Raw genomic sequence first — 24392 nt, 5'->3', positions numbered from 1 at the left:
AATCGAGGTTTTATTTATGTATGGAGTAGTAACTTGTCTAAATTGAGACGGTTATGCAACGGTGGTTTTTTTCAAGCATTACCCTTGTCTGAATTTGACAGTCATGTGTTTCTCTGTCAAGACTTGTAACGTGGCACGAAAGGTGGAAGTAAAGGTGTTAAAGCCCTGGCCCTGTGCCAGAACGAGCCCGACAAAGGACTTAAACGTCGTTTAGCTGCATTAAACTACACCTAATTAGCTTTTTTTCTTTTTAAAGTATCCACACTAGAAAAAAAAAGTGTCACTAGTGGACTGAAGTTGGTTTCTGCAGAGACAGACTACATGCATGGCTGCAAATAAATGAGGAGGTTCGTGTAAGTTAGTGAACCGCATCAACACGTGCCAGGAAGTTTTGTAAGATCAACGCAGGCACGTGGGAAGAAAAAAAAATAACTTGCCAACTTCACAGAGGACGGGTCTGTGATCATCTGTCAACCAATGTCACGAAGCGTTTAATTACAGCGCCAAAGATTACCTCAAGAATTAACGAATATGAACTGAAAATGCACATTTTTTTCTAAAACAGTTTATTAAATGCTTTCAAGAGATTTGGTCCATTTGTGTGATCAAAAACATCCAACCAGGGAGGAGGAAAGAAAAAAAAAAGTCCAGAGGGGAAAAAAAAAAAAACAACATAATCTAAAAATACAGTACAAGAAGAGGCCTTGTTTTTCCCCCACTTCTTACAACCCTGGTTTCTTCAATGAAATTGTTGAAAACAACTGAAATAGCAAACAATTATTTAATTAGTCGACTGACTTTGTGGCTGTGTGTGTGTTGGTGCTGCAAATCAAGGGACAGGCTGTAGTGGTGGGGAGTGCGAGGCAGTGCTGGTATGTCACATGAACATTTGTAGAGCAGAAACGTGTTTCACAGCTAAAGTTTCATGTTACTGCAGCACAATGTGATGACCAGACATGACTCACAACCTCGGGTTACAGCAAAATTAAAGTCACTTTTACCAGAACATACAATAACCCTCAAGTCGCGCAACAAAATCCAAGGGAAAAAAAACAACAAAAAAACATGACTCAATAACTTTTAACGTATTAGCAAATTAATACAATTATCATTTTTTTTCCACAAGTGGTTTATTTTGTAGAGATTTTTGGCATCTACAGAGGAAAAACTTTTTTTATAAAAATGATCACTGAGCATTAGATAAAGAAAGTATGCGGGAAGCATCAGCTGTTGCCATGTGCTGTATTTATGGTATAAAAGATAAAAGTTAAAGGGAGAGCCTCCAGGTTTTTCTTAGGTAAATGTATCTGCTGACCTTGAACCTTTTTCAAGGTTTTCAAAATAAAGAAACCACTTTTCAGGGATGACGGTAATGTATATTGGACCAATCACTAATGGATGGCAGAAAATGCTTTAAGCTTGGCATAAATAATTCATCCTTTTTAGTTATCTGCTTACATTACAAACCATTTACAACCAAATTGTCTTTGGTTTGTTTGAACTGCTACCCCGCATTGATCATAAAGTGCAGGGTGAAGCAAATACAGCAGGATAAATAGACCAATGCAATTGCAAATCTGCTCCACATCTATAGACTTCAATGACCAAAGCTACGCATTTTATCATAAAAACAGCCATACAGTGATTTTGGCACTGGTTTCAGAGTTCTTTGTTTTGAAAACATCAGGTTTCCTTAAATCAATCATCTTTACCTTTGAATAACTAGTGCGACAAAATAAAACATTAAACTGTATCCCGAGTTTGCTTCTGTGAGTGTTTTCTGGGAAGCATTTGCAGCCACATGTTTTTTTTGCATGATTCCTATACCTTCGTCGACACACCCGGAACACCCAGCACAGGCATCCAGTTTTAATTACGTTCACTTTCTCAGCATCAGTTTCATAATTATTCTGTTTTTTTCCAACACTGAAGAGGACATTCCCCTCAAATGTGTTGCTTTTGTTTTTAATTCAGCTTTCTTCAATGTGAACGTTAAGGCTGAAATCCACATAAAAGTAAGAAATTACTGTGCGCGTGTCCAACTGATAAGCTTTAAAAATTTTAGCCATAGTCATCATAAATCAAACTTCAAATTGTCTGTTAACCAGCTCTAGGTCCTGTGTATTACACTGGTATGTGACTGATGTCAACTTTGTATACAGGTTATAATGAAGGACAAAAATCGTTTGAATAAGGTTCACTCTCATGACAACTTTGTTTTTTTTAACCTTGAAAAACAAACACATTTCTGACCACAGCACTTTTCCACAGCCACAGGAAAAAAATAAAAATACAGGCCACCATCTCTTATCTAAATTTCCTTATAAGGATGTCTAAGTATTATAATAGGTATCAGGTATCATATACTGTATATAGTAAGTAGGATTATACAATACGGGTACGTATCATTTCATAGGTGTGGTATATAGAATAAGGCGCTATACAGGAGTATATAGGCCTCTATGTATGCTTTAAGTTTCCAGACCTGTCCTTACCTGGTGAACCAACTGAAAGTGTACAGACAGAGCTGTGCCCTCCTGCATACACAGATGCATATTTACTGTCTATTATATTCATACATGATTACATATATAAAGAGAGCTATACATTGCAATTAACATACATATATCAATAGCATATAGAAGAGAAATAAGAATAGTCAATAGATAGCAATCATTATAGTCATATTCATCATAATACTAGGAGTAGTAGTGATACAATCCCTCGAAGAAGCTAATATCTGGGCTGCTCCAGACAAGGGCTGACTGTCCAGTCTGCTGCCGAGTGAGCGTCAAAACAGATTAGTGATCTGTATTTTAGGCTCATTCGCAGGCGGTGTAGTTCAACGGGTAATATGCTTCTTGTGCCTTTCAACATTACATGCAGTTTCTTTGAATTTTGATCACTGCAGATCAGAAATACTTATATTCTGTCACCGTTTACAAAGTAAAAAACAAAACAAAAATAACCTCAAGTTGGAGGACTTGTTTCATTTCATGTCTTCAGTCAATGTTACTCTTACTTTAAAACTCAATACATGGTCTTCTAGAGTCCAAACAAACAACCCTGTCTGGAACAACCCACACAGAACAACAATGTCAAAATAAAAAGAACCTTTAAAAAAAAAAAAAAAATCAAAAATAAACCTCACTATAGTCTTCTAGTTCAGCGATACATGTTATATAGCAATACCTCAATAACAAGAAATTCTTCTATGTAATTGATGCAGGTTTTGAGGTTATATATTTATTAAGCTTAACCGCTAAGTTATCATTTATTTTTAGTACTATGTATATTATATGTATGTATGCATAATATGTGTATGTGAATAAAGACATCGTGCCTCTGTCCATATTAAAGGCTGGAAAAAGATGGCAATACATATCCTGCCCGTCTGTGTCTGTGTGCACACATTTTCGTATGGGTGTTCATGTAGCATGTTGATGTGTTGTTTATAGGCACAATATGCGGTTTGATCCCCTTCCCTGTCTCAAGCTAGAAATTTCACGGTAATAAAAAAAAGGATTACCTCGCGATCACGTTTAGCGATCAAGAGCAAAAATATTTGGATGTATGAGGAACACAAATTTCCATCTTAAGGCCATGGGAGCATGATTGTTCTCTTTAATTAAATGTTGACCTCCGTTAAACTAAAGATGTGTCGGCTTGAACCTTAAATTCAAACGTTTCTAAATATTTCCCATTTAACTAAATATATATTTATCCTTAAATCAATCTTTTCTTTCAGCTTTTTTAACAGCTTTTGAAGTCTAATTATTAAAGTATTACACCTCTTTTTGCAAGACAACAATACTTCAGTTCAAGCGAGGTCATTATTATTTTAAAGAGAGACCAGCAGTCTGAACTGACCCGCTGTTGGGATCCTGCCTCTCCTACAGCAACTTCACATCTCTATCAGCTGCATGCCACTTTACTTTAGTCTAAGATATCTCCTTGATTGCTTTGGCAATGACAGTTCCAAGTCCTGTGCAATTTAGCCACAGGTCTTAAATATTTTCTTTTCCACAGTGCCATTTTTTTTCTCCCTCTCTTTTTTTTAACCTGAGAGGAACTGACAATTAAAATATGCGCTGAGTCACCAAAGCTTGCATCTATTTAATTAATAAGTGAATGAGTGTGTGTATGTGCACATTTCCCTCTCCCAATACAGGAACAATTTGTATAAATTACGCAATGAAAGAGGGGAAGTTGAAATGTTACATATGTTTTTGGGCATGTAAGTATACTTACATACATCCCAGAACAGTAAATATTTCAAATGACTAAGTTCCTTGTTTTGAAGGCCCATGCAGGCGTTACATTCATAATGTTCTACCAATATGGCAGACTATGTAACAAGGAAGAGTAACTCCTCTTTAAAAAAAAAATAAGAAAAAAAGAAAAGAAAAAGTCAGTGTCCATAAAGTTGTTTCACCCTCTTGTTTTATTCCTGTAAAGGAAAGAGAAAGATTTGGTGTGAGCTTATGGAGACGTGTCCACCATGAACCTCTTTTGCAAATGCTTTAATGTTTCCTTCAGCTTCAAAAGCTGTGAACTTTTTTGGCACGCTAATATTTCAAGTTTATTAGTGCCTATTTTTTACCATTCTTAATCACAAAGCAAATTTTGGGTTGCGACCAGCGCACCCACCCCAAGCATCGTCACAGTGCTAACAAGGATTTTTATTTTTTTTTAATGGGGGGAAGAAAAAAAAAAGATAAGTTCCTGGTGGACACATGCTCAGAATATTCGGGGACCGTAGCTTTATTCAGAGCAAAACTAGTTTTCTGGGGAAATTCTGTTTAAAGAGAACCTATAAGGTGCCATAAATCAAAATGCTAAACCCAAAGTCCTGAATTATACTGACAAATCTTTCTCTTTGTGTTAATTGGTGCCAGAAACGTGTGTGTTGTGTGTACATGTTTGGGTGCATACATATGTGAGGGTGGAGTCCAAGGATTTCTGTCTGCTTTCTCACTGGATAGATGCTCAAAGTCGTCAGACTGGCAGGATGACAGACTGTTCAGTTGTGGCTGGTGTGGAAGGCTGATCTGATCCGAGTCTCTGTCAGCAGCGGTCTCCTGTTTTTAACCAGTTAACCAACAACTCAGAGATCATCACCATCTGACAAATGCCGGCCTCCCTGAAAGAATACAAAACACATTCCACCAGTCATAAAACAAAGCAAGCTTGCCTACATTTAAACATTTAGATGTGTAAATCTATTTATGCATTTGTAATTAATGGATAACATTTTTTTCCTAAACAAAAAGGAACGATTTTACAAATATTCATCAGGCAGCATCAGTGGAGAATTTAATGGCCAATGCTAGCATGTTGGCTCAAACACTAGTGTTATTAACCACTTACTAGACCTTCTGTGTAATCTGCTGTTATGGTGACCTGCTTGTCATCTGGAGGCGGGGTCATGGCAGAGTTATCCGTCCGCCTGCTCTGATTGGTGAGCTGCAACCACAGTTCGTACATCTGTTGCATATCTCTTACTAAAGAGAAATGAGGAAAGCAAAAACATAGAGCGACAATTTTATTAACACTGAATCAGCAAAGGAGATAGGACTAAAAATAGATGCTTTGCTGTCCAAAACAAACATTGGAACAACACTAGAGTTTCAGACATAAACCTAAACATAAAAAAAATATGCAAAAAGTGTTGCCGGGATGTTGCAGTTAAAAAACCGGGGCTTTGCCGAGCCTCCTGTTAAACTGCATTTGTAATTTTTCCATAGCTATCTAATCTAATCTTTCCTTGATTTAACCTTCTGGCTGGACATAAGGCGGCACGTATACAGCAAGTTGATCTGTGTGCTCAGCCATGGCCTCATCTGTCATTACAGCATACATTTACAAGTCTTTTACTTGGTGAATTATTTGCACTATGACTTCTGTGTAGCAAGAGCTTCATGATGAGGATGGTGGGACATATATAATATTACTTAGAGAGTATTACTTAGAGCTTTCCATCTGTGCAAGAAGGGGCAATGCTTTTGTAGCAGCTGCATACATTCATTTAGTTGTAAAGGCAATAAACACCTAACATTGATCTCACCCTCACTTGCACTTTTAAATCTGTTCAGCTTCTTCACCATGAACCTTGTTGCCATTCATCCCATCGTGGAAGGCTTGTCCAATGAGGTCTCTCATGGTCTCTCAATGAATTAAAATCTCTCTTTTAGTTGGTGAAGCCAACAAAACATCTATCAGCGTTATTACTTGCTCCATGATATACCAAGTTTTTATTTTAGTTTACAGTGCTTTTAATTGCTCCTTTTACAGCGGACTACATTTTTGTTTTATTGTCCTATGATATTCATTTGATTTATTTCTCACTTGCCATTTAATGATCACCATATTTCTCATTAACCAGTCTCTGTAGTGTGAAAGTCTATACAATTAAATTATAACTACACAATGAAAACGGAAACCAACATGTTGATTTAGCCTCAAAAGTATAGCCATCATGGTGGAACCTTACACACGGTAAGGTTAATATGTAAAATTACACAAATGCACTCCAATAACACAATTCTAGCCAGTGAGGAAACGTTTTCCCTGTTGAATTTGAGTAATGGTCTTGTTTTTCATCGTTGTTGTCTAATTTGAATACCAGTAGTGTTTACACAGAATTATACACGCAGTGATGCACATATACAGTATACAACATCATATGGATGTCAGCAGCGAGGCACCTACATGTACAATTTTACAGACATAATTGAAAACCTATTTTAGGACTCATTAAAGTTTAATAAGAGCTACACTGATGTATCCTGCCTCAGTGCATAAAAAGAAAACCTAAAAGACTGATGTTAAAGAGCGCTGGCGCCGGGCTTATCAATTACAAGGAAGGAATAAATGATATACACTTTGGGATATTTTTCCTTTCCTCTTGAGTCTGAACTTGATATTACGTTGTGCTTTTTTAAAACTATATAAAACTAAGGGAATTTTCCAATTTTTATTAAAAAAATTCACATGACTGTATTAGAAACACATCAATGCATTTTACTAAGCAGCAATAAGATTCAATTTACATCAAAATAGACAAAAAGGCATTATAAACCACTTTTACAAATCCACCCAGGTCCTGGAAGCAACTGTGAACTTACAATTGTTGTTTTTCATGTATGTCCAAACATCCCTTTCCTCCAGGCTGTGAGCGAAGGAGCAGTTCCCAATATAGTGGCACTTTTTCTGCTTCATCACATGCACGCACATCTGGTTGAGACATGTAACGTGTTATTGAAGTGTCAGAGGGAATGGTGTCAACCTCAACCAAAATATCTTTGTATCTGTAAAAACTTATTTGACGATTGAGGAGGCTTTCCTCAGACCAGTGAAAAAAAAACAAAAAAAAAAAAACAACTCACATCATATTGCTGTGGATAAGAGCGAGAGAAAGGAAGAGGCCGAACAACGACCCACTTCTTCTTTTCAAATGATTTCACAAGCAAGACCCGGCGCTCTTTTGTCCAGCTGGAGAAACATAAATCAATCTCAATGATGTACAAATTGAAAAGTGGACAAGCCTGACAGATGAGAGTTGTTAATTTACTCGTACTCATAAGAAAAACCAGGGGGGTATTCCAAGAAGGAGGTTTACTGGCTAAACTGGGTATGTTAACCCAGGGTAAATGGTAAACCTGGGTTTTCCGTTCCAAAATGGTCAGGTTAAGTAAGTTACCATGGTAACATAGGCTCTGAACATAACCTGGTAGGGGGTAGGTTTTATGCCGGTTTTGTTCAAGTTTTGTTCAGATAACCCAGTGTTCGGGTATTTTAGCGCAAGTTCAGGAGGGCTGCTGGGTAACTTGTTACACATAGAAGCCCAAATTGTTCGTGCAATTCCCCGTGAGAGGGTGATAAGACCACAGTATGACATTTTGGCTTTCCCCGATGAGTATTGGCGAGAGCACTACCGTTTTTCAGCAGAATCCCTGATTTATTTGAGTAACCTTCTCCATCCATACACTGTAAACCCTAATAAGTTCACAGAACTCAAATTTTTTTGTAACAGATTACCCAAAAATATTTTAGTGATATTTTTAAATGTTTTAAGTTTATATAAAATAAAAATTACACTTACAGTTGCCTTAAATTATCTTAATATAATCTTTAAAAAAGTAATATTCCACAACTTATAGTTTGGGAGAAATACACTCACAATTTTCAATATTCCTCAGCTCGTAGTCTGTGAGACATACACTCAAAATTCATTCTAAAATCAAATACTGATACCAGCCCACTACACATATAATCAGCTAATTATGTTAGAAAAAATGAAAGCGACACCACTGTTACAATTCAACCATTTTTAACGTTTAACGTTTGCAATGTATACATTGCAAACGTTACGCATCGTGGGTCTGCCCTCTCTTCGCTGCAAACAATGTGCATCGCTCTCCGTTTTTTTGCATCTGGGAGTTTCCTGTACAGTATTGGAGACGCTGAACATATCGGGAAAGCAACTGCCTGTCGGTCGGTGCGTAAAGTGTGCCTTGCGCTAAAGCACTTCATGCACAACTTTAATCGTTTTTCTGGCCACAAACCTACGAGGGTCATTAAGACGGAGTTTCTCAAAAGGTTTCTCAAATATGCACAGAAATCTTTGCTGGTGAGATTACATTTAATGAGCATTGGCTATATTGCAGGCTTTCCAAACGTTATTGGATGCATCGATGGGACGCATGTGCCATTTACAGCACCATCTCAAAATGAGGCTGACTTTGTTAACAGGAAAGGTTTCCACAGCATCAATGTCCAAGTAGGTATAATGGAACCGTAAGCTGCTTTTATTTTTGAGCGCTCTCTTAATGATGTTTGAAAACGTATTTATTCAATTGCCAGATGATGCGACGCTGCAAATCTAATATCAAACGTGGAGGCGAGATGGCCAGGCTCTGTGCATGATGCCAGGATGTAGGGAATCAAATTTGAGCACCAAATGTCTACAGAGTGCGTTAAATTACTAATATTATATTGATCAGTTTTGCGAATATTCATGTGTCTAACTTTGTGTTATATGTGCAATTGCAGGAGAATTTGATGGCTATCTCCTGGGGGATAGAGGATATCCGTGCCTCCCCACGCTCATTACCCCGTACCCCGATCCGGATGCTGGAGCGCAAACGCGCTTCAACGTGGCTCACAGCAGAATCCGGGTCAAAATTGAGATGACTTTTGAGATTCTCAAGGAGAGGTTTCAGTGCTTGCGCAGGCTGAGGGTCTGCCCAGACAGGGCTGGGATAGAATTGTTGCATGTGCCATATTGCTCAACATTGCCACATTGTGCAATGAATTGACTCCAGTCATTGAGGAGCCGGTACCGGCTCCTCCCTTTCAGCAGCAGGTTGACATGGCAGATGGTCACAGAGTGCGTGATCAAATCTGTGTCAATCATTTCAATTAATAAAATACAGTTGACAGAGTTGTCGCTTTTTTTATTTTTTCAATTCATTTGCCCATTGTTTGCTTCATTTACATAATGGCCTAAACTTACGCATTGACGCGATCAGTAATTCTCTGCCAAGCCATATCACGTGCTTTGGCAGATGTATTAGTGTTACTTTTTTTTGTAATCACTGCCCTCTCCTCCTCGTACGCCTCAAGGAGGACTTGCTGCTCCATTTCTGTGAAATATGCTCTTGGTTTAGCCATTTTTTCGGGTTTTGACCCTCGATAGATGATGTATTTATAGATTCACCGGGAACGCGCACAAGTCTGGGTTAACCAACTCTGGGTTAGTTGAGTTAATTCATAACCGGTGTGTTGGAACCAACTGAGCGGGTTTAGTCAACATGGGTTCAGCTAACCTCAAGATGAGACTTTAACTCAGTGTTTGTTAAACCACCTTCTTGGAATACCCCCCTGGTAGCATTCATGCTAGCATGAGTCACACCGTACCTATGCCGGGCCTTGGCGGTGCAGTACTTGAGGTTCTTGTCAGGTTCGTTGACTTGACCTTCTCTCCAGCACTGTCCACAGACGAACTTCATTTTCAGGTTGAAGGGGCGCCCCCTTCCTGCCCCTGGTCCGAAACCTCCCACCCCAACCCCTCCTACTGGGCCCACTCCACCTGCTCCCATCCCATCTCCACCTGGCCCGACACCTCCCAGTCCTCCGAGTCGTCCAGTTGGTACGCTGCTGTTAGGATGGGGTATGTGGATAGGCTGAAACACAGAGTAGTAACCTTGATTCATGTTTACGCACAAAATGTTTAAGCTTTTACACAGATGAAAATAAAATGTGTTGAGGACAGAGAAAGCCCTTCTCCAAAGTTGGGTGCTTGATTTCAATAGCAGCAGTCAAGCAGGTGAAAACACATCCCACATGACACCAACAGGGTTCAGTAACTCCACCTAATTTAAAAGTAGTCAAAGTAAACAGTAGGTTTCAGCCTCACCTTTTGCTGCTTTTGTACATTCTGCTCCAGCCTTTGCCAGTGTCTTTTGGACTCCTGCACCATCTCTTCATGGGTGATACCTGAAGGGAATATTAAACCACAGTGAAAAACGGCCAACTTAATGAGGAGTTTACTTTACTAGATGTTGAATTCATGCCTAGCGTGGATTTCTATTATCTCCACAATATTAATATTTCCATAATGTCAACAGTAAACATGGTTGACCTCCGTTAATAATAATAATAATAATAATAATAATAATAATAATAATAATTTAAATCTCATAGTTGAGAGTAAAATTTTCATAATCCATCCATCCATTTTCCGCCGCTTATCCGTTCCCGGGTCACGGGGGCAGCAGCCTCAACAGAGATGCCCAGACTTCCTTCACCCCAGACACTAGTTCCTCCAGCTCTTCTGAGGGGAGTCTGAGGCGTTCCCAGGCCAGCCGAGAGACATAGTCTCTCCAGCGTGTCCTGGGTCTTCCCCGGGGTCTCCTCCCGGAGGGACATGCCTGGAACACCTCCCTAGGAAGGAGGGACATGCCTGGAACACCTCCCTAGGGAGGCGTCCAGGAGGAATCCGACGCTGCACTCTGCACACGCTGCACGATCCGTCTGTCAATCTCACGCTACATTGTCCCTCACTCGTGAACAAGACCCCGAGATACTTGAACTCCTCCACCTGAGGCAGGACTTCTCCACCCACCCGGAGAAGGCACGCCACCCTTTCCCGGTGGAGAACCATGGCCTCGGTTTTGGAGGTGCTGATTCTCATCCCTGCCGCGTCGCACTCGGCCTCAAACCGCCCCAGCACATGCTGAAGGTCCCGGTCTGATGAAGCCAACAGGACAACATCATCTGCAAAGAGCAGAGATGAAATCCTGAGGTTCCCAAACCAGATCCCCTCCGGCCCCTGGCTGCGCCTAGAAAGGGCAGCCCTGCCGGAGTCCAACATGCACCGGGAACAAGTCTGACCTACTGCCGGCAATGCAAACCAGACTCCTGCTTCGATCATACAGAGACCGGACAGCCCTTAATAGAGGGCCCCGGACTCCATACTCACTGAGCCCCCACAGAATGGCACGAGGGACACGGTCAAATGCCTTCTCCAGATCCACAAAGCACATGTAGACTGGTTGGGCAAATTCCCATGAACCCTCGAGCACCCTGCGGAGGGTATAGAGCTGGTCCAGTGTTCCACGACCGGGACGAAAACCGCATTGTTCCTCCTGAATCCGAGGTTCGACTATCGGCCGTAATCTCCTCTCCAGTACCCTGGCGTAGACTTTCCCGGGGAGGCTGAGAAGTGTGATCCCCCTGTAGTTGGAACACACTCTCCGGTCCCCCTTTTTAAACAGAGGGACCACCACCCCGGTTTGCCACTCCAGCGGTACTGTCCCCTTCCTCCATGCAATGTCGTAGAGGCGTGTCAGCCAAGACAGCCCTACGACATCCAGAGAATTGAGGTACTCAGGGCGAATCTCATCCACCCCCGGTGCCACTGAGGAGCTTACGAACCACCTCAGTGACCTCGGCTTGGGTGATGGATGAGCACGCCCCAGAGTCCCCACTCTCTGCTTCCTCAGTGGAAGGCATGTCAGTCGGGTTGAGGAGATCCTCGAAGTATTCCTTCCGACAATATCCCTAGTCGAGGTCAGCAGCCCCCCACCCGCACCATAAACAGTGTACAGAGTACTGCTTCCCCCTTCTGAGGCGCCAAACGGTCCGCCAGAATTTCCTCGAGGCCGACAGAAAGTCTTCCTCCATGGCCTCCCCGAACTCCTCCCAGACCCGAGTTTTTGCCTCCAGGACCGCCCGAGCCGCGGCTCGCTTGGCCTGCCGGTACCTATCTACTGCGTCAGGAGTCCCACAGGCCAACATAGCCCGGTAGGACTCCTTCTTCAGTCTGACTGCCTCCTTTACTTCCGGTGTCCACCACCGGGTTCTAGGATTGCCGCCACGACAGCCACCGGAGACCTTGCGTCCACAACTTCGAGTTTCATAATGAAGATTAAAAAGCATCCAATTATGTTCAACAAATACACACATCTTCATGTTCTACCTACCAGTGTCCTGCTGCAGAACCCAACATTTCAGCTCTATGACAGAGTGAGCAAAAGAGCAGCTGTCCTCGCGCTGGCAGCCGTAGCGAACCTCATGACGACAAACGTCAAACTGGCAGAGAGGGTGCAGGGGTCGGATCTTGCTATACCGTACATTGGCGGACCTCACCACATGGACCAGGCACCTGTTCAGGTACATGATGACACACATTTGTGAAGGCCTCACCTGAGCAGTCGTTTGTATAACAAGAATTAAAGTAAAATTAAACTTGATTGCTCTTTTTTAAACTTTTAAAGCCATCTTACTCCAGCAACCCAATCTTTAGAGTTACATATTTGATTAAAACTGAGCCACAGAAAATCTGACACTCACTTATTATCATCGAAAGGGTGTCGTGCTGTGAGGTTTGAACAGACTGCTAAATTTTCTTTGCTGCGCTTGCTGATGATTCGAGGTTTACTGTCAAAACATTCCTTTAGAGAGAAAAAAAAAAGCATGAAATGCAGGTTTGTCAAAGTCTTGCTGCATTTTTCTAAGTGAAATTGTAAAGAGGCATAAATGGGAGAGGCCATCTCACCTCACAGAGGAACATAAACATGCCCATGTGGAGCTGCAGCAGCTTGGTGACGCTGAGCGCCCGTCTCTCTGTGCTGCCCAGTGGGTCAAACAACAGCTCCCGGCTCAGCGCTCCCTTCCTCTCCTGCGTCCACACATCAATCTCCTCCTGGCAGTAAGCAAACGTACAGTTCTCCCCGTACTGACACTCTTGACGCTCTTGTACTTCTGTTGGTCCCAGAGAGAGAGACGTTGTTAAAAACACGAACCAAATACTTGACAGTTATCAGTCGGCTGAAATTCCTCCACTGAAATTTCTTAACATACATAGTCAAACTTTCAACACACCTTTACAGAGTACAAACGCCCCCAGAAAATTATTCCGTGCCGGTCGTGGACGAATCCTCTTCCATGTGGGGTCATCCGTGTTTTTAAGACGACATAATAGCACATCTCTCTTACAGCGGTGCGCTGCCTCAGGCTGATACTTGTAGTCCATCACTCGTGGACCTGCAGGCAAGAAAACAGAGACTGTTAGATTGATGATTATTAAAACATACAGATTAATTAACTGTGAGGTTTTTTATAGTCGTTAAGGGAATGTTGTCACAGGTAATCAAAGACCAGGGGAGTGTGACAGTTCATATCCCAAAACCAAACCTTTCGTGTCACTAATCACACTCAGCTGGATGCAGTCTATACTACAAGTGCCAGTCTGACAGGAGTTGATGACACAGGTATCATCTATAACGTCAGGACTCTTGTGAAGGACTACATGGGTGAAGGCCAGTTAGTCTGTCTGTGCAGGTCCAACAACGTCATAACTGGCCCATTACCTCAAATCAGACCACTCCATTTGAGCTCACTACCATTTTAAAGGGGACCTATTATGAAAAACACATTTTCTCTTGTTTTAACATATATAAAGTGGTCTCCCCTCAGCCTGCCAACTCAGAGAAGGAGGAAAGCACCAAATTCTGCAGTGTCTGTACAGCCGTCTGGATGAGCCATCCAGGGTGATGTGGCTTCTATGAGCCGTTCAGATTCTGCGATTTTCATCGGTTGGCCTCCGATGCGTGAAACCACACCCACAACCACTCCGCCGGCCGGAGCTTCCGCCATTCTTTCGTAGCGATGTATCGCGTCATTCAGGCAGCCAATCAGCACAGTGCCTCATTATCATAGCCGCCCACTCAGAATCCCTCATAGAGAATGAGGTTAGAGAAGACATGGCTCAGAGGCTGAATTTCTAATTTATTTAGCAAAAACAATCAAAAGCTTGTTTTTAAGACATTCAAGGCCTGTTTAAAATAGGTATTAGATGCCATAATAGGTCCCCTTTAAGCTATATGCATCCCCTCCATTCCTGTCACTTACACGTACGAAGTATGGTATGGCAAACAACGGCCAAAAGATCAGGTTAATCTTTGGTCATTACAGCCAACCCCACCCACAGATGGCTCCTCTGTCAAGTTTTTGAAATGCCAGTCAGCAGCTAATAAAATCAGCCCCATTACTGGCTTTCACTGAGACCTGGAACTAGAGCTGGGCGATATGGACCAAAAGTCATATCTCGATATTTTCTAGCTGAATGGCGATACTCGATATATATCTCGATATTTTTTCTGTGCCTTAATTGGGGTTTCCCCCAAAGCATTATAGCATAGCATCTCTGTTAGCTTCATTTTTTCTGAGGCAAACCCTTAAAAAAACAGTCAGTTTTAATACAAAGCCTCGTGCCAAATGTCACACAGGTTCCTTTATTAACAGAGGTCTGCACAATATCAAAATGTATAAAACAAATGAAATAAAAATAAACTGCCTGCATATATAGAATAAAAATGCTTCTTGAATAAAATAAAACAAATATCCCTTTCCTGCATAACAATTAAATTAAAATACACTGTACAATTAATACAATGTAGACAGTAACAGGCAGACTTTTCCACTGAGGTTGACAGTTGTGCAAATAACCAAACATTTGTGCAAATCTCAAATAAAACATTCAAGTCAATTTGTCACAAAATAAGCTATATCAAAATCATTAAAAAAAAAATTCTAAAAAAAAAATTCTAAAAAAAAAAAAAATATTTTTTTTTTTAGAAATCGATATAAACGACATTGTCTCGTACCATATCGCGTTTGAAAATATATCGATATATATTAAAATCTCGATATATCGCCCAGCCCTACCTGGAACCAAACTAAATACACCACTACCCCGACCCCCCCATTTATTTTAGTCTCCCAGAACACCTGTAAAGAAAAGGTGGGACGACTGTTTTTCTGATTTCATATAACTGGATGTTCACAGACTAATACCTCCATAAAGAATCCAAATTTTTTCTTAAAAATGGTGATACTGATGAGGCCTTGTGAACAGGATTATATAGTGAAGTGACCTGAAGAGGCATTGTGGAGATAATTTATACTTTATATAAATACTTACATTTTAATTATTCCTCTTATTTTTATTTTATTTATTTTTTCTATTTAGATTGTTGTTATGATTTCTGTTACGAGCTTGTTTTCATTTTGTTAATGTGTTTCCTTTCTTTTTAAAGTCCTTGCCCTTGTCTTTGGTTGTGTTTTTGCGTTGTACTGCCAAATGGGGTTTCTGTATTGTTGTGTATTATGTGAAAATCTAATAAAGACATGTTTCAAAAAAAAAAAAAAAAGGTTACATTTAAATATCAAAGTTTAATGGTGATGGTGTCTTTAAAAATCTTTTGACTGTGTTTTTTAAGCCCCAGGAAGACTGGGTAGCTTTGAGTATAATCTGTTATCAGCCATATTAGACGCTTTGAACGTTATTACACTGACAGGAACACTTTGCTCTATTCTGAACTCATTTCTGGAAGTCCAGCATCCTCTACCCGTCAATCTTGCCCAATCTATAATGCCTGGTCTATGTCTGCAGCTCTGAGACAGCTTTTGTTTCAGGCAGAGAGGGAAAGAAACAAAGCTTCAAACTCAGTTCATTCAGCACCAATCACCCCTATTGTTCCTCATGTTCAGCATTACTTTGGCCAAGAAACTATTTGTTAACCTTTAAAACACCTCCACCTCCTTTGGCTACAAATGTCCCTGTGACATATTTGCAATTACTTTCTCAAAAACTGTAAATCAGTAGTCAATTCAACCAGTGTTCTGTTTTACTGGTGGATCATTTTCTCAGATCAAGCTACTCTCCAAACATATGTTAAGCAAATCTCTGACACACCCTTCCCAAGTCAATTGTACATAATTTCCATCACTCTCCCCTTTCACTGAAAACAAGATTAAAACTACTGACACCAGTCTTGGCTGTATTCAGATTAAAGTCATTTAACCCTTTACTTACTAGTCTGTTCTCAGGCCGCTTCTGCTCTTAAATCACATGTACTGGAGGCTCTGGTAATCAACCAGTTGCTGCAATTAAATATGCTGCTCCCTACACTTGGAAACAGTTTCAAGCTCACTCAAACCTTAATGATATGCTTTCATTACATGATTTTAAACAAAATATTCTACATGCATCCACTTCTGGCTGTAGATGTTGCAGCTGACCCACGGCTGCAGTGCCTCAGGCACCTGTGTCTGTCTCATGTTTGTTTTTGCTCTCTCTGGGCAGGGCTGTACTGGAAAATCAATTTCCCTTCTGGGATTAATAAAGTATTTTGAATTGAACTGAATGACCGTTGGGCATGACTACAATGATCTTTGAAACCTTTAACAGTCTAAAATGATTTTATAGTAATATAGGCAGTCTTTGATGGTGTTGTTGTTTTGTGGTGCTTTTGTACATATTTGACAATTATATAGTTGTTATATGTCTTTGTAAATCTTGTGCTCTTAACTTCCGCCTGTCTTAGTCAAGGCACTCTTGGAAATAGATTTTAAATCTCAAGAGTTTATTTCCTTGGTTGTATAAATGTTAATAAATAGATAAATGCAAATAAATAAAATAAAACTCACGCAGAAGTGGAAACAGCAGAACTAGCTTGGCGATTCCTACCTTGAGCAGTTTTCAAAGAAAAAGCTGATTTCCTAGTGCTGAACAACCTCCTTGATCCATATCTGTCTGACTTTAAAGGGTGCTGTTATTAATGCCAGACTGATTTGGATCAAGTAAGTTGTTCAGCAATAGGATGTCTGAGCAATGTCCTTGATTCAAATCAGTCTGGCAAGCACAAATGACAAATATATTTAACAGAGGCCCAAATAGCAAGTGAATCTGCAGCGCAGCCCTTGAAACGCGTCTTACAATCAGCGCTCTAAACGTAGATGTACAGGCTTATGCTCCCTCTCTACCATCTCTGTAAAAAACATCCATATCCATAAGACCATCTCAATCCAATATGTAACCAGTGCTATCAGAACAAGAGCATCCCTCTCTGCCCTCAAGGGATTCTTTAAAAACAAATCTTGCCCAAAAACAGCTCATCTTCAGCTCTTTACTGTGCAACCAACATTTAAATAGATTTGATGCTAAATGCATGCGCCAAAATTTCTTACAGTACTGAGGCTTGAACATTGTGCCTCACTTCTTAACTAATTCTGGAAAAAAATGTGTGCTAAATTATTTAATTTGGTGTAAATATACCAAGATTTCCCACCTATTCTGCTGTAACAGGCATGACAAGCCTGCCGAAACTCATGTGTGGCTGCCAGAGGATTCCTGGAAAGCAGAGATAGGTTGGTTCCTGCCGGTCCATTCTGGATAAGAGATAAAGAATAAATGCCTTTTATATTCACAATCATAAATATATTTCAATAGAAAGAAAAAAATATATAAAAATAAATATATATATATATTTTTTCCCCCTACAATAGATGACACAGAGAGGGTAAGTAATTTAGTACTTTAAAGTGTGTTTTACTCACTGCATGTGAAGTACTGTGGTTGCGAATTCCAGGGATGAAGCTGTGAGACACTCTTCCCCCTAAAAACGACAGACAGAAGGACGCTGATATCAGACACCACTTTGATGCTGCTGACTCACACTGCTGCTGATGCACATCTGAGATTAAAACCAACTCTCCAAGAGCTGTGCTCTGGCAGCAAAGCAACCCAAGACATTGCAGTGGGTTTAAAATCACTTACTACAGCAAATCAGGACAGTATTCTGTCTACTGCATTAATGATTTGATTACATGTTGGTTTTACAACATTACAGGTGGCCTATGAACAACCTTTGGGGCTAATAGCGCTGGCATGGTTTTTAAGGTGCTACGTGTTGGTGTTTTACAAAGCAAACATGTAATTATTACTTCACTGTATTTCATTTTTGCTTTGTTTTTGAAGTTGAATGATTTTCATTGAAGTTTACTCCCATTTGTGGCTTTGCCTTAGCATCGGAAGACAGAAGTCAAAGTAGACGTTAAGTGGAGTGAAACAAAATCTTGTAAATATTTAATATTGTCCAGTGTAGCTACTGCCTCATCTATACACACACACACCATCTCTCTCTCTCTCTCACATACACACACACACACACACATTTGCTCTTTACCGTTTCTGTACACTCTGATGAAATCTCTTGAGACACTCCCCTTTCTGGTTCAAGCCAATGTTTTTAAGCACTTCCATCAAACCAACGACATTTGAACACCTTCTAACAAAATGTAACTATGAATTGGGTCAAAGTGGAATATAGGATATTTTATTAGTCCGCTGAATAGTAACCCCTCAACACATTTCTGGGTACCACATCTTTGTTTCAATTTTTTTCGACCGGAAAGACAAAATCGGTTGCTTTAATGTCATCAAAAGTTACCTTTGCTAGGCATTTATGAACTCCAACACACATTAAAAAAATGCTTCACTTGCTCCGAGATAGATAAAGGAAATAAAAACAAAAACAGGTTAAGCACTGCAAGCTATGGCGCTGGAGAAAAAGAACCATCACCACCATCTATCTTTTGGGAGTGTAATTATTCCTCTTAGATAAGGTGAATACATTTTAAAAAAAGAGAAAGAAAACTGTATTAAATAACTTTCATCATGTGCTTACCAGGGAGAGTGTACTCAGACAATGAATCAAGCCCACCAGTGACGACTCCCTTCCCTTCTCCATCTGGGCTTCCAGCTGTAAAGTTTCCCAGTGCGTCCTGCGCCTGGGTGGAACCCTGGTCACACAGTGGTGAGTATGCCTCCAAGGGGGTTATGTCACTTATGGAAGAGTTAAAGAAGGCGGAAGGAAGCTGCGATGATGGGGCTGGAAGGCTGGGTGAGTAAGGAGGGCGGAGGCCAACAGCCGTGTTGGGAAGGTTGGTAGGAATAGCACCCTGAACTGGACTCTAAAAGAAGAGAGAAATTTGAATAAGTAATTAATATGAAATTTTATGAAAATCTCCCAGAGTGAGGGAGTGGGTCTCGCCAGCTTGTATGTTTTTGTCCACCCTTCACTCACCTCACTGACTTTCTTGGGCATACAATCCAAAAGACTGTCCAGCTCATCCTTAATAATACTGCTGCTGCATTCGTCCATGTGCTCCGACACCGGGACAGAGTACGGCATAGGAGGCAAAGCCTGGCTGGGACTCTCCGACAAGTCAGAGCACGAAGTTACAACAGGGGTTGCCGGGTCATCGCTTACTGGGATGGGCGTGGCCAAAGGAGCAGGAATACACTGTGCATTGGACAAATCACCTGAGGTCAGAGAAAGAGGTAAAGAAGGAAGGCGTGAAGGGAATGTCAGTGAAAACAGAAACATTTAAGGTCTCCAGGTTTTTCATACCTGGCCCTATATCACCCAGGGATTCAAGCCCGTTTGAGGACATCTTAAAGAGAGGAGAAAAAAAAAAGCCTCACGTTAGCAGTAATTTAAACCCTGACGATGTCATCAGTAGGTTTTTAATGAAACAGTTCCACCTACTTCTCCAGTGGGTGTAGAAGTCTCCCCAAGACTCTCCCCCTCTGTGGATGTTGACTCCGTCTGTGGGCTGATGTAGGCTTTGCGAACCTTCAAGCCCAGCTTGTTGGCCAAGTCCTGGGCAAGTTCGCCAACCTGTCTGTCCTACAAGATCAGTTGTCAAAAAACACAGTGTACGATTTAAGATAAGGCTCATTTCTTTATCAGGTAAATGACAATGACACACGCAATATCATCCATGAATAAAATCCAAAATTAAATTACTAAAATCAATGTATATCAACACCTGAATTCATGATTGTCCCCCACGTTTCTGCATTAAGTTGCTAATAATGTGTCCACATTTTAAACCGGATGTGTTTGGGTTTTTTTTCTCATTAATTTGTCTTAATTGGCATTTACTTACATGTGGTGCTGTGAGGAGACATTTAGTTCCACACTCATAAGCCTCTCTGAGTTGTCCCAACTCCCTCAGGCAGAGCGATTTGCGGTACAAAGCCCTGCGACTGCCTTCTGATACACACAGCGCATTTTCACAGTCCTGAATACCGCGTTCATACTCCCGCTGAAAGCATTAAAAACAGAACATGAACATTAACAAAAAATAAGACTTTACAATTTAAGTAACATAGGGTACCTGGGCCTTGTTTCCCCATACATTTGATGGTAAATTAACCATGGGTACAAAAATCATTACAATAAGACCCATATTTATCAAAGACAGAAATTAAAAGATTAGTTCTAACCAACAAAAAATTTAACAATAAAATAGTCATGTGCAGATAAAAGTATACGTGTTTAAGTTCACAGCTGAAACAGCTATAACAACACACACACATTATATTACATGTTGTGTAAATGCTGCCTTAACCTGGCCTGTGATCTGACAGTCAGGACACACACCCCCCAGTGCTTATTTTATGTTTTTTTTTTCTCAATTTAATTCTATTTACCTACCAACTGTTTTAATCTTTCTGTTTGACTGATTCATTCATCTTTCTGTTATGTTGAAAACTCTGAACACAGTTACTCTTGCTTTGTCAGACTTAAAACATGCCTCAGATCTCAAAGGACAATCTGAAACCTTACACGTGTATATCTGACTCTTTTTATTTAAATTAAATTTAAAGAAACCAGTTTTCTCTCATTGTAAGGCATTTATAAGAATCTGAGCGTGTCAGAAGCAACCACAGGAAACAAATACCGGTACTTGCAAAAACAGAAGAAAAAAAATGTTTCCATTGTTTAAGAGTTTTATGATATTGGAACTGTAAAGTGTTTTGTTTGTTTGTTTATTTCGGTCATTTCCAAAATAAGAATTCAAATACAAAAGAAATAAAAGAAAAGAAAAACAAATAAACATAAAGTTAATGCTAATATTGCATTAGACCAAAATATATAAACAAAACAAGACCTAGCCTACCCTTTTATAATCAATTTCTGTCAGCTCCTGGTTAAAGTGGTTAAAGATCATACAGTTTTAACTTAATATGGGCCAAAGACTCTTATGCAAATTAATAATTTGCACAAAAATGCAGGGGAAGACAGGTTTCAAACTTAAAATGATTCTTTTATTTTCTTATAAAGAAGCATTATTAACATATATAACAAGACGGAAGTATTCTATTAACTTAATGTCCATCAAACTATGGCATTCAAACTAATTTTTAAAAAGTAATGCCAATTCATTGTGGAATCAGATTACATCTGACGTATGGATGAAAAGTTGGACAGACGCTCTTTAGAGTTCTCTTCTCAATCACAGAAACATCTTTGTCAACTACATTTGTAGGTAACAATCTTACCATCTGGTAGAAGGCAGCAGCTCTGTTGACATAGAGGCTCTCCAGCAGTTCGTAGGGGATGATGAGAGCCTCAGCCTGCGCGTAGCGAGCAACACTGATTCCTTCTCCATACTGTTGCGTTGCCGAACGCCAGTCTCCATCTCGAAAACAAGCATTTCCCTCATCCAGCAAGTTGCACACCAATTGGGTCAGAAATGCCTGAAAAGATTAAGACAAAAGTAGCTAGATGAAAATGAAGATATTAAAACTCAGTAAGTCAAGGTGTGATAGGGAGGCATGAGAAAGCATGCTGTAGTTGAAAATATGTTATGAAAAACCGAGGAAATGTGATTGGTGCAAACCTCATAACTCTCAGGTTCTGGGAAAGGCAATGATGACCTGATGGAGAGAAAATCATGATGTTAGTATTTTGTATAAAAAATAAAGTATTTTTTTCAGATATTTGACCAAGTTATTCCCTTACTGGATAAAGCTCATTGCTTTTTGAATCTCTTCTCTTCGTTTCTGTCGTTCAAGATCCATAGCCTAAGGACAGAGACAAGTGAGTCTTTGAAAAGCTCAGTCCCTATTTATAGCAGGATATTATTGCCAGCTTCGACAGCCACGGTGAAATCTTGACAGTGACCATGCATATTCCCATTGAAACCATGATCTGCAAAGTAAAATCATTTGTAAACACTATTAACTACTTACACTTTTCTTTAAAAAAAACAAAAGCCTGACAAAGACTAGGCTAACCCCACCTTCAGATATGTATATATATTATTTTAAATTACATTTTGGGGAAATCACATTAGGACACGCTAATAAAACACAGATATCCTCAGCAGGACATGTTTCATTGAAGGAACTAAACATGTTGAACGGTAGTGTAATGCAACTTCAAACTTCATATTGTAGACATCAGACACATTGTCAACAAAAGCTGGACGTTAGGCCAAGAAAGTCACATATATAAAACATAGATCTTAGAGCGGGTAAGCTGCTAATCGGGTTAATTTAAACAACTACCTGAGTTTACCTGCAGACTGTTAGCAGCTAACGCTACTTGCTAATGTGTGCTAAATGCTAACAACTCCAACTAACGAGGAGAACAAAAGCAAATACAGCTTTCAACATTAGTATTTTGTTTTTAAAATTACCCACTTTAAATTCCCCTTTTAACTTTCTGAAATAACTCATTGGGCTGTTTTGTATTTGACACCAGTTTGAAACAATCACCTAGCGCGTTAGCAGCTCACTTAGCACGACAACTCACCGAGAGTTACGTTACTGCGCTGCTCAGAGGTGAAATAACTTCACGGACTGCTCACGATACGGACTGAAAAAACCAGCGAGCCAAATATCAGTGATGAACCAGGCACATATTTGTAACGTTGACGTCCGTGTCATGGGTGACCGGACGGAGCACGAGTTTCTCCTACAGACACGGAGCGGCTCGCTGTCTCCGTTGCGCCGCAACAGGTTTCCAGGACAACCGCGACCACCAGGTGGCGGTAAAGAGCTGCTCTCCCTGGTGACGCTACGGGCTTTACCGCCATCTGGTGGAAGGGAGGGAGCACCATTTTGGGTAGAAATTGGGAAAAAAACGTTTTAAAACAGTACAAACCTGTACAGACCTCCCAACATTCAAATCCCATCTCAAAACTCACCTTTACAGAACTGCTTTTAATGTGTGATTAATGTCCTGTGTCATGTTGTGTCCTCATGTACTGTCCTGTGTCTTGTAATTGTCCTTTGTGTACTGTTTTTATGATTATGACTAATGTAAAGCGTCTTTGAGTGCCTTGAAAAGCGCTATACAAATAAAATGTATTATTATTATTATTATTATTATTATTATTATTATTATTATTATTATTATTATTATTATTAAAACTTTTATTATTGTTTTGTTTTTTATTCAATCTCAATTTCAGTGACAAAATTCTGCATTAATTTTTCAATTTTTTCAATTCAATTTTATTTATATAGCGTTGAGAAGTTGAACAGAAGTTGTCTCTAGGCGCTTTCCAGAGCATACCTGTCAAGTTTTGGATTTAAAAATACAGGAAACTTTCCCACCAGCCCAACCGAGATCCAGTATGTTACATTTTAAAACATATTTACAACAAATCTAAAATAACTACCTGTCAACAACTTACAAACTACAATTATGTGCTCAGAATCTCATAGGCTAACCTTTGTTGACACTGAAATGCTGTGGACATTCCTATGTATATAATTCCTATAATAGAGCCTAAATGAAAACACAAAGGGGAATTAAAGCACATTTATTTATTTTAAATATTCTAGTTTATATACACATTGGTTGTCTTCAAGTGATTTTCACTCATGTGGCTCTCTGGCATTCATGACTGATGACACAGACATGTTTCTGTGTCTCCAGCTGTTATATCTTTCAGAACTCGTAACTGAGCCCCATCCTGCTCCTCTTTAGGAAAGTAAATTCGGTTTCCCATTTTTAGAGATGTTTACACAAAGTCTAAGCTTTTTGGGCAGAAATATCTTCTCTCTTGTTACATCCATCCATCTCTGATTTGTTGTTACGAGTTTGTTCCTGTTGTCGCCACTAACCTCGCGAGAACTGCGACCCAGGCTACAGCAGGTGGCAGGCCAGGGGCCTGTACTACGAAGCGGGATTTGGGGTTAGCGAGGTAACTTCAGGTTTAACCCTGGTTTTTCAGGA

At 40.1% G+C, this 24392-nt stretch overlaps 1 protein-coding gene across 3 annotated transcripts; it reads right to left on the bottom strand.

The window, feature by feature from the left end:
- Positions 1 to 29: 29 nt before the first annotated feature.
- zc3h7bb (zinc finger CCCH-type containing 7Bb) lies at positions 30 to 23162 on the bottom strand. 3 transcript variants are annotated; one of them, XR_009770555.1, is made up of 22 exons: positions 22962 to 23162; positions 22167 to 22228; positions 22045 to 22081; positions 21704 to 21901; positions 20305 to 20463; positions 19902 to 20042; positions 19764 to 19806; positions 19437 to 19675; positions 19038 to 19323; positions 17908 to 17966; positions 17640 to 17739; positions 13390 to 13551; positions 13064 to 13269; positions 12859 to 12959; positions 12489 to 12670; positions 10421 to 10500; positions 9922 to 10187; positions 7389 to 7494; positions 7128 to 7236; positions 5371 to 5504; positions 4936 to 5143; positions 31 to 4450 (listed from the first exon to the last, which is right to left on the bottom strand). XR_009770555.1 is itself a non-coding variant. In XM_061709262.1 (21 exons), the coding sequence occupies exons 2-21, from the start codon at positions 22223 to 22225 to the stop codon at positions 5118 to 5120; spliced, it is 2688 nt and encodes an 895-aa protein (XP_061565246.1). In that variant the 5' UTR covers positions 22226 to 22228; positions 22962 to 23162; the 3' UTR covers positions 30 to 5117. The 3 variants fall into 3 exon arrangements, 2 of the variants coding, with proteins under 2 accessions (XP_061565246.1, XP_061565245.1); XM_061709262.1 differs by having other exon boundaries at positions 30 to 5143; positions 5376 to 5504; XM_061709261.1 differs by having other exon boundaries at positions 31 to 5143.
- Positions 23163 to 24392: the final 1230 nt, after the last annotated feature.

Source organism: Cololabis saira, chromosome 19 (genome assembly GCF_033807715.1).
Source record: "Cololabis saira isolate AMF1-May2022 chromosome 19, fColSai1.1, whole genome shotgun sequence".
In the NCBI taxonomy this organism is placed as follows: domain Eukaryota; kingdom Metazoa; phylum Chordata; class Actinopteri; order Beloniformes; family Belonidae; genus Cololabis; species Cololabis saira.
This window is presented reverse-complemented; position numbering and strand designations above follow the sequence as displayed.

Bases quoted from the DNA above. Each gene is read 5' to 3' on its own strand.
- zc3h7bb (XM_061709261.1), bottom strand. From the start codon at position 22,225: ATGGATCTTGAACGACAGAAACGAAGAGAAGAGATTCAAAAAGCAATG. The intron at 13,270-13,389 runs GTGTGTTGAAAG...TGGGACCAACAG, and splicing joins GGCGTTTGTACTCTGTAAAG to AAGTACAAGAGCGTCAAGAG. The intron at 5,505-7,127 runs GTAAGTTCACAG...ATTTCTCTTTAG, and splicing joins ATACATGAAAAACAACAATT to TAAGAGATATGCAACAGATG.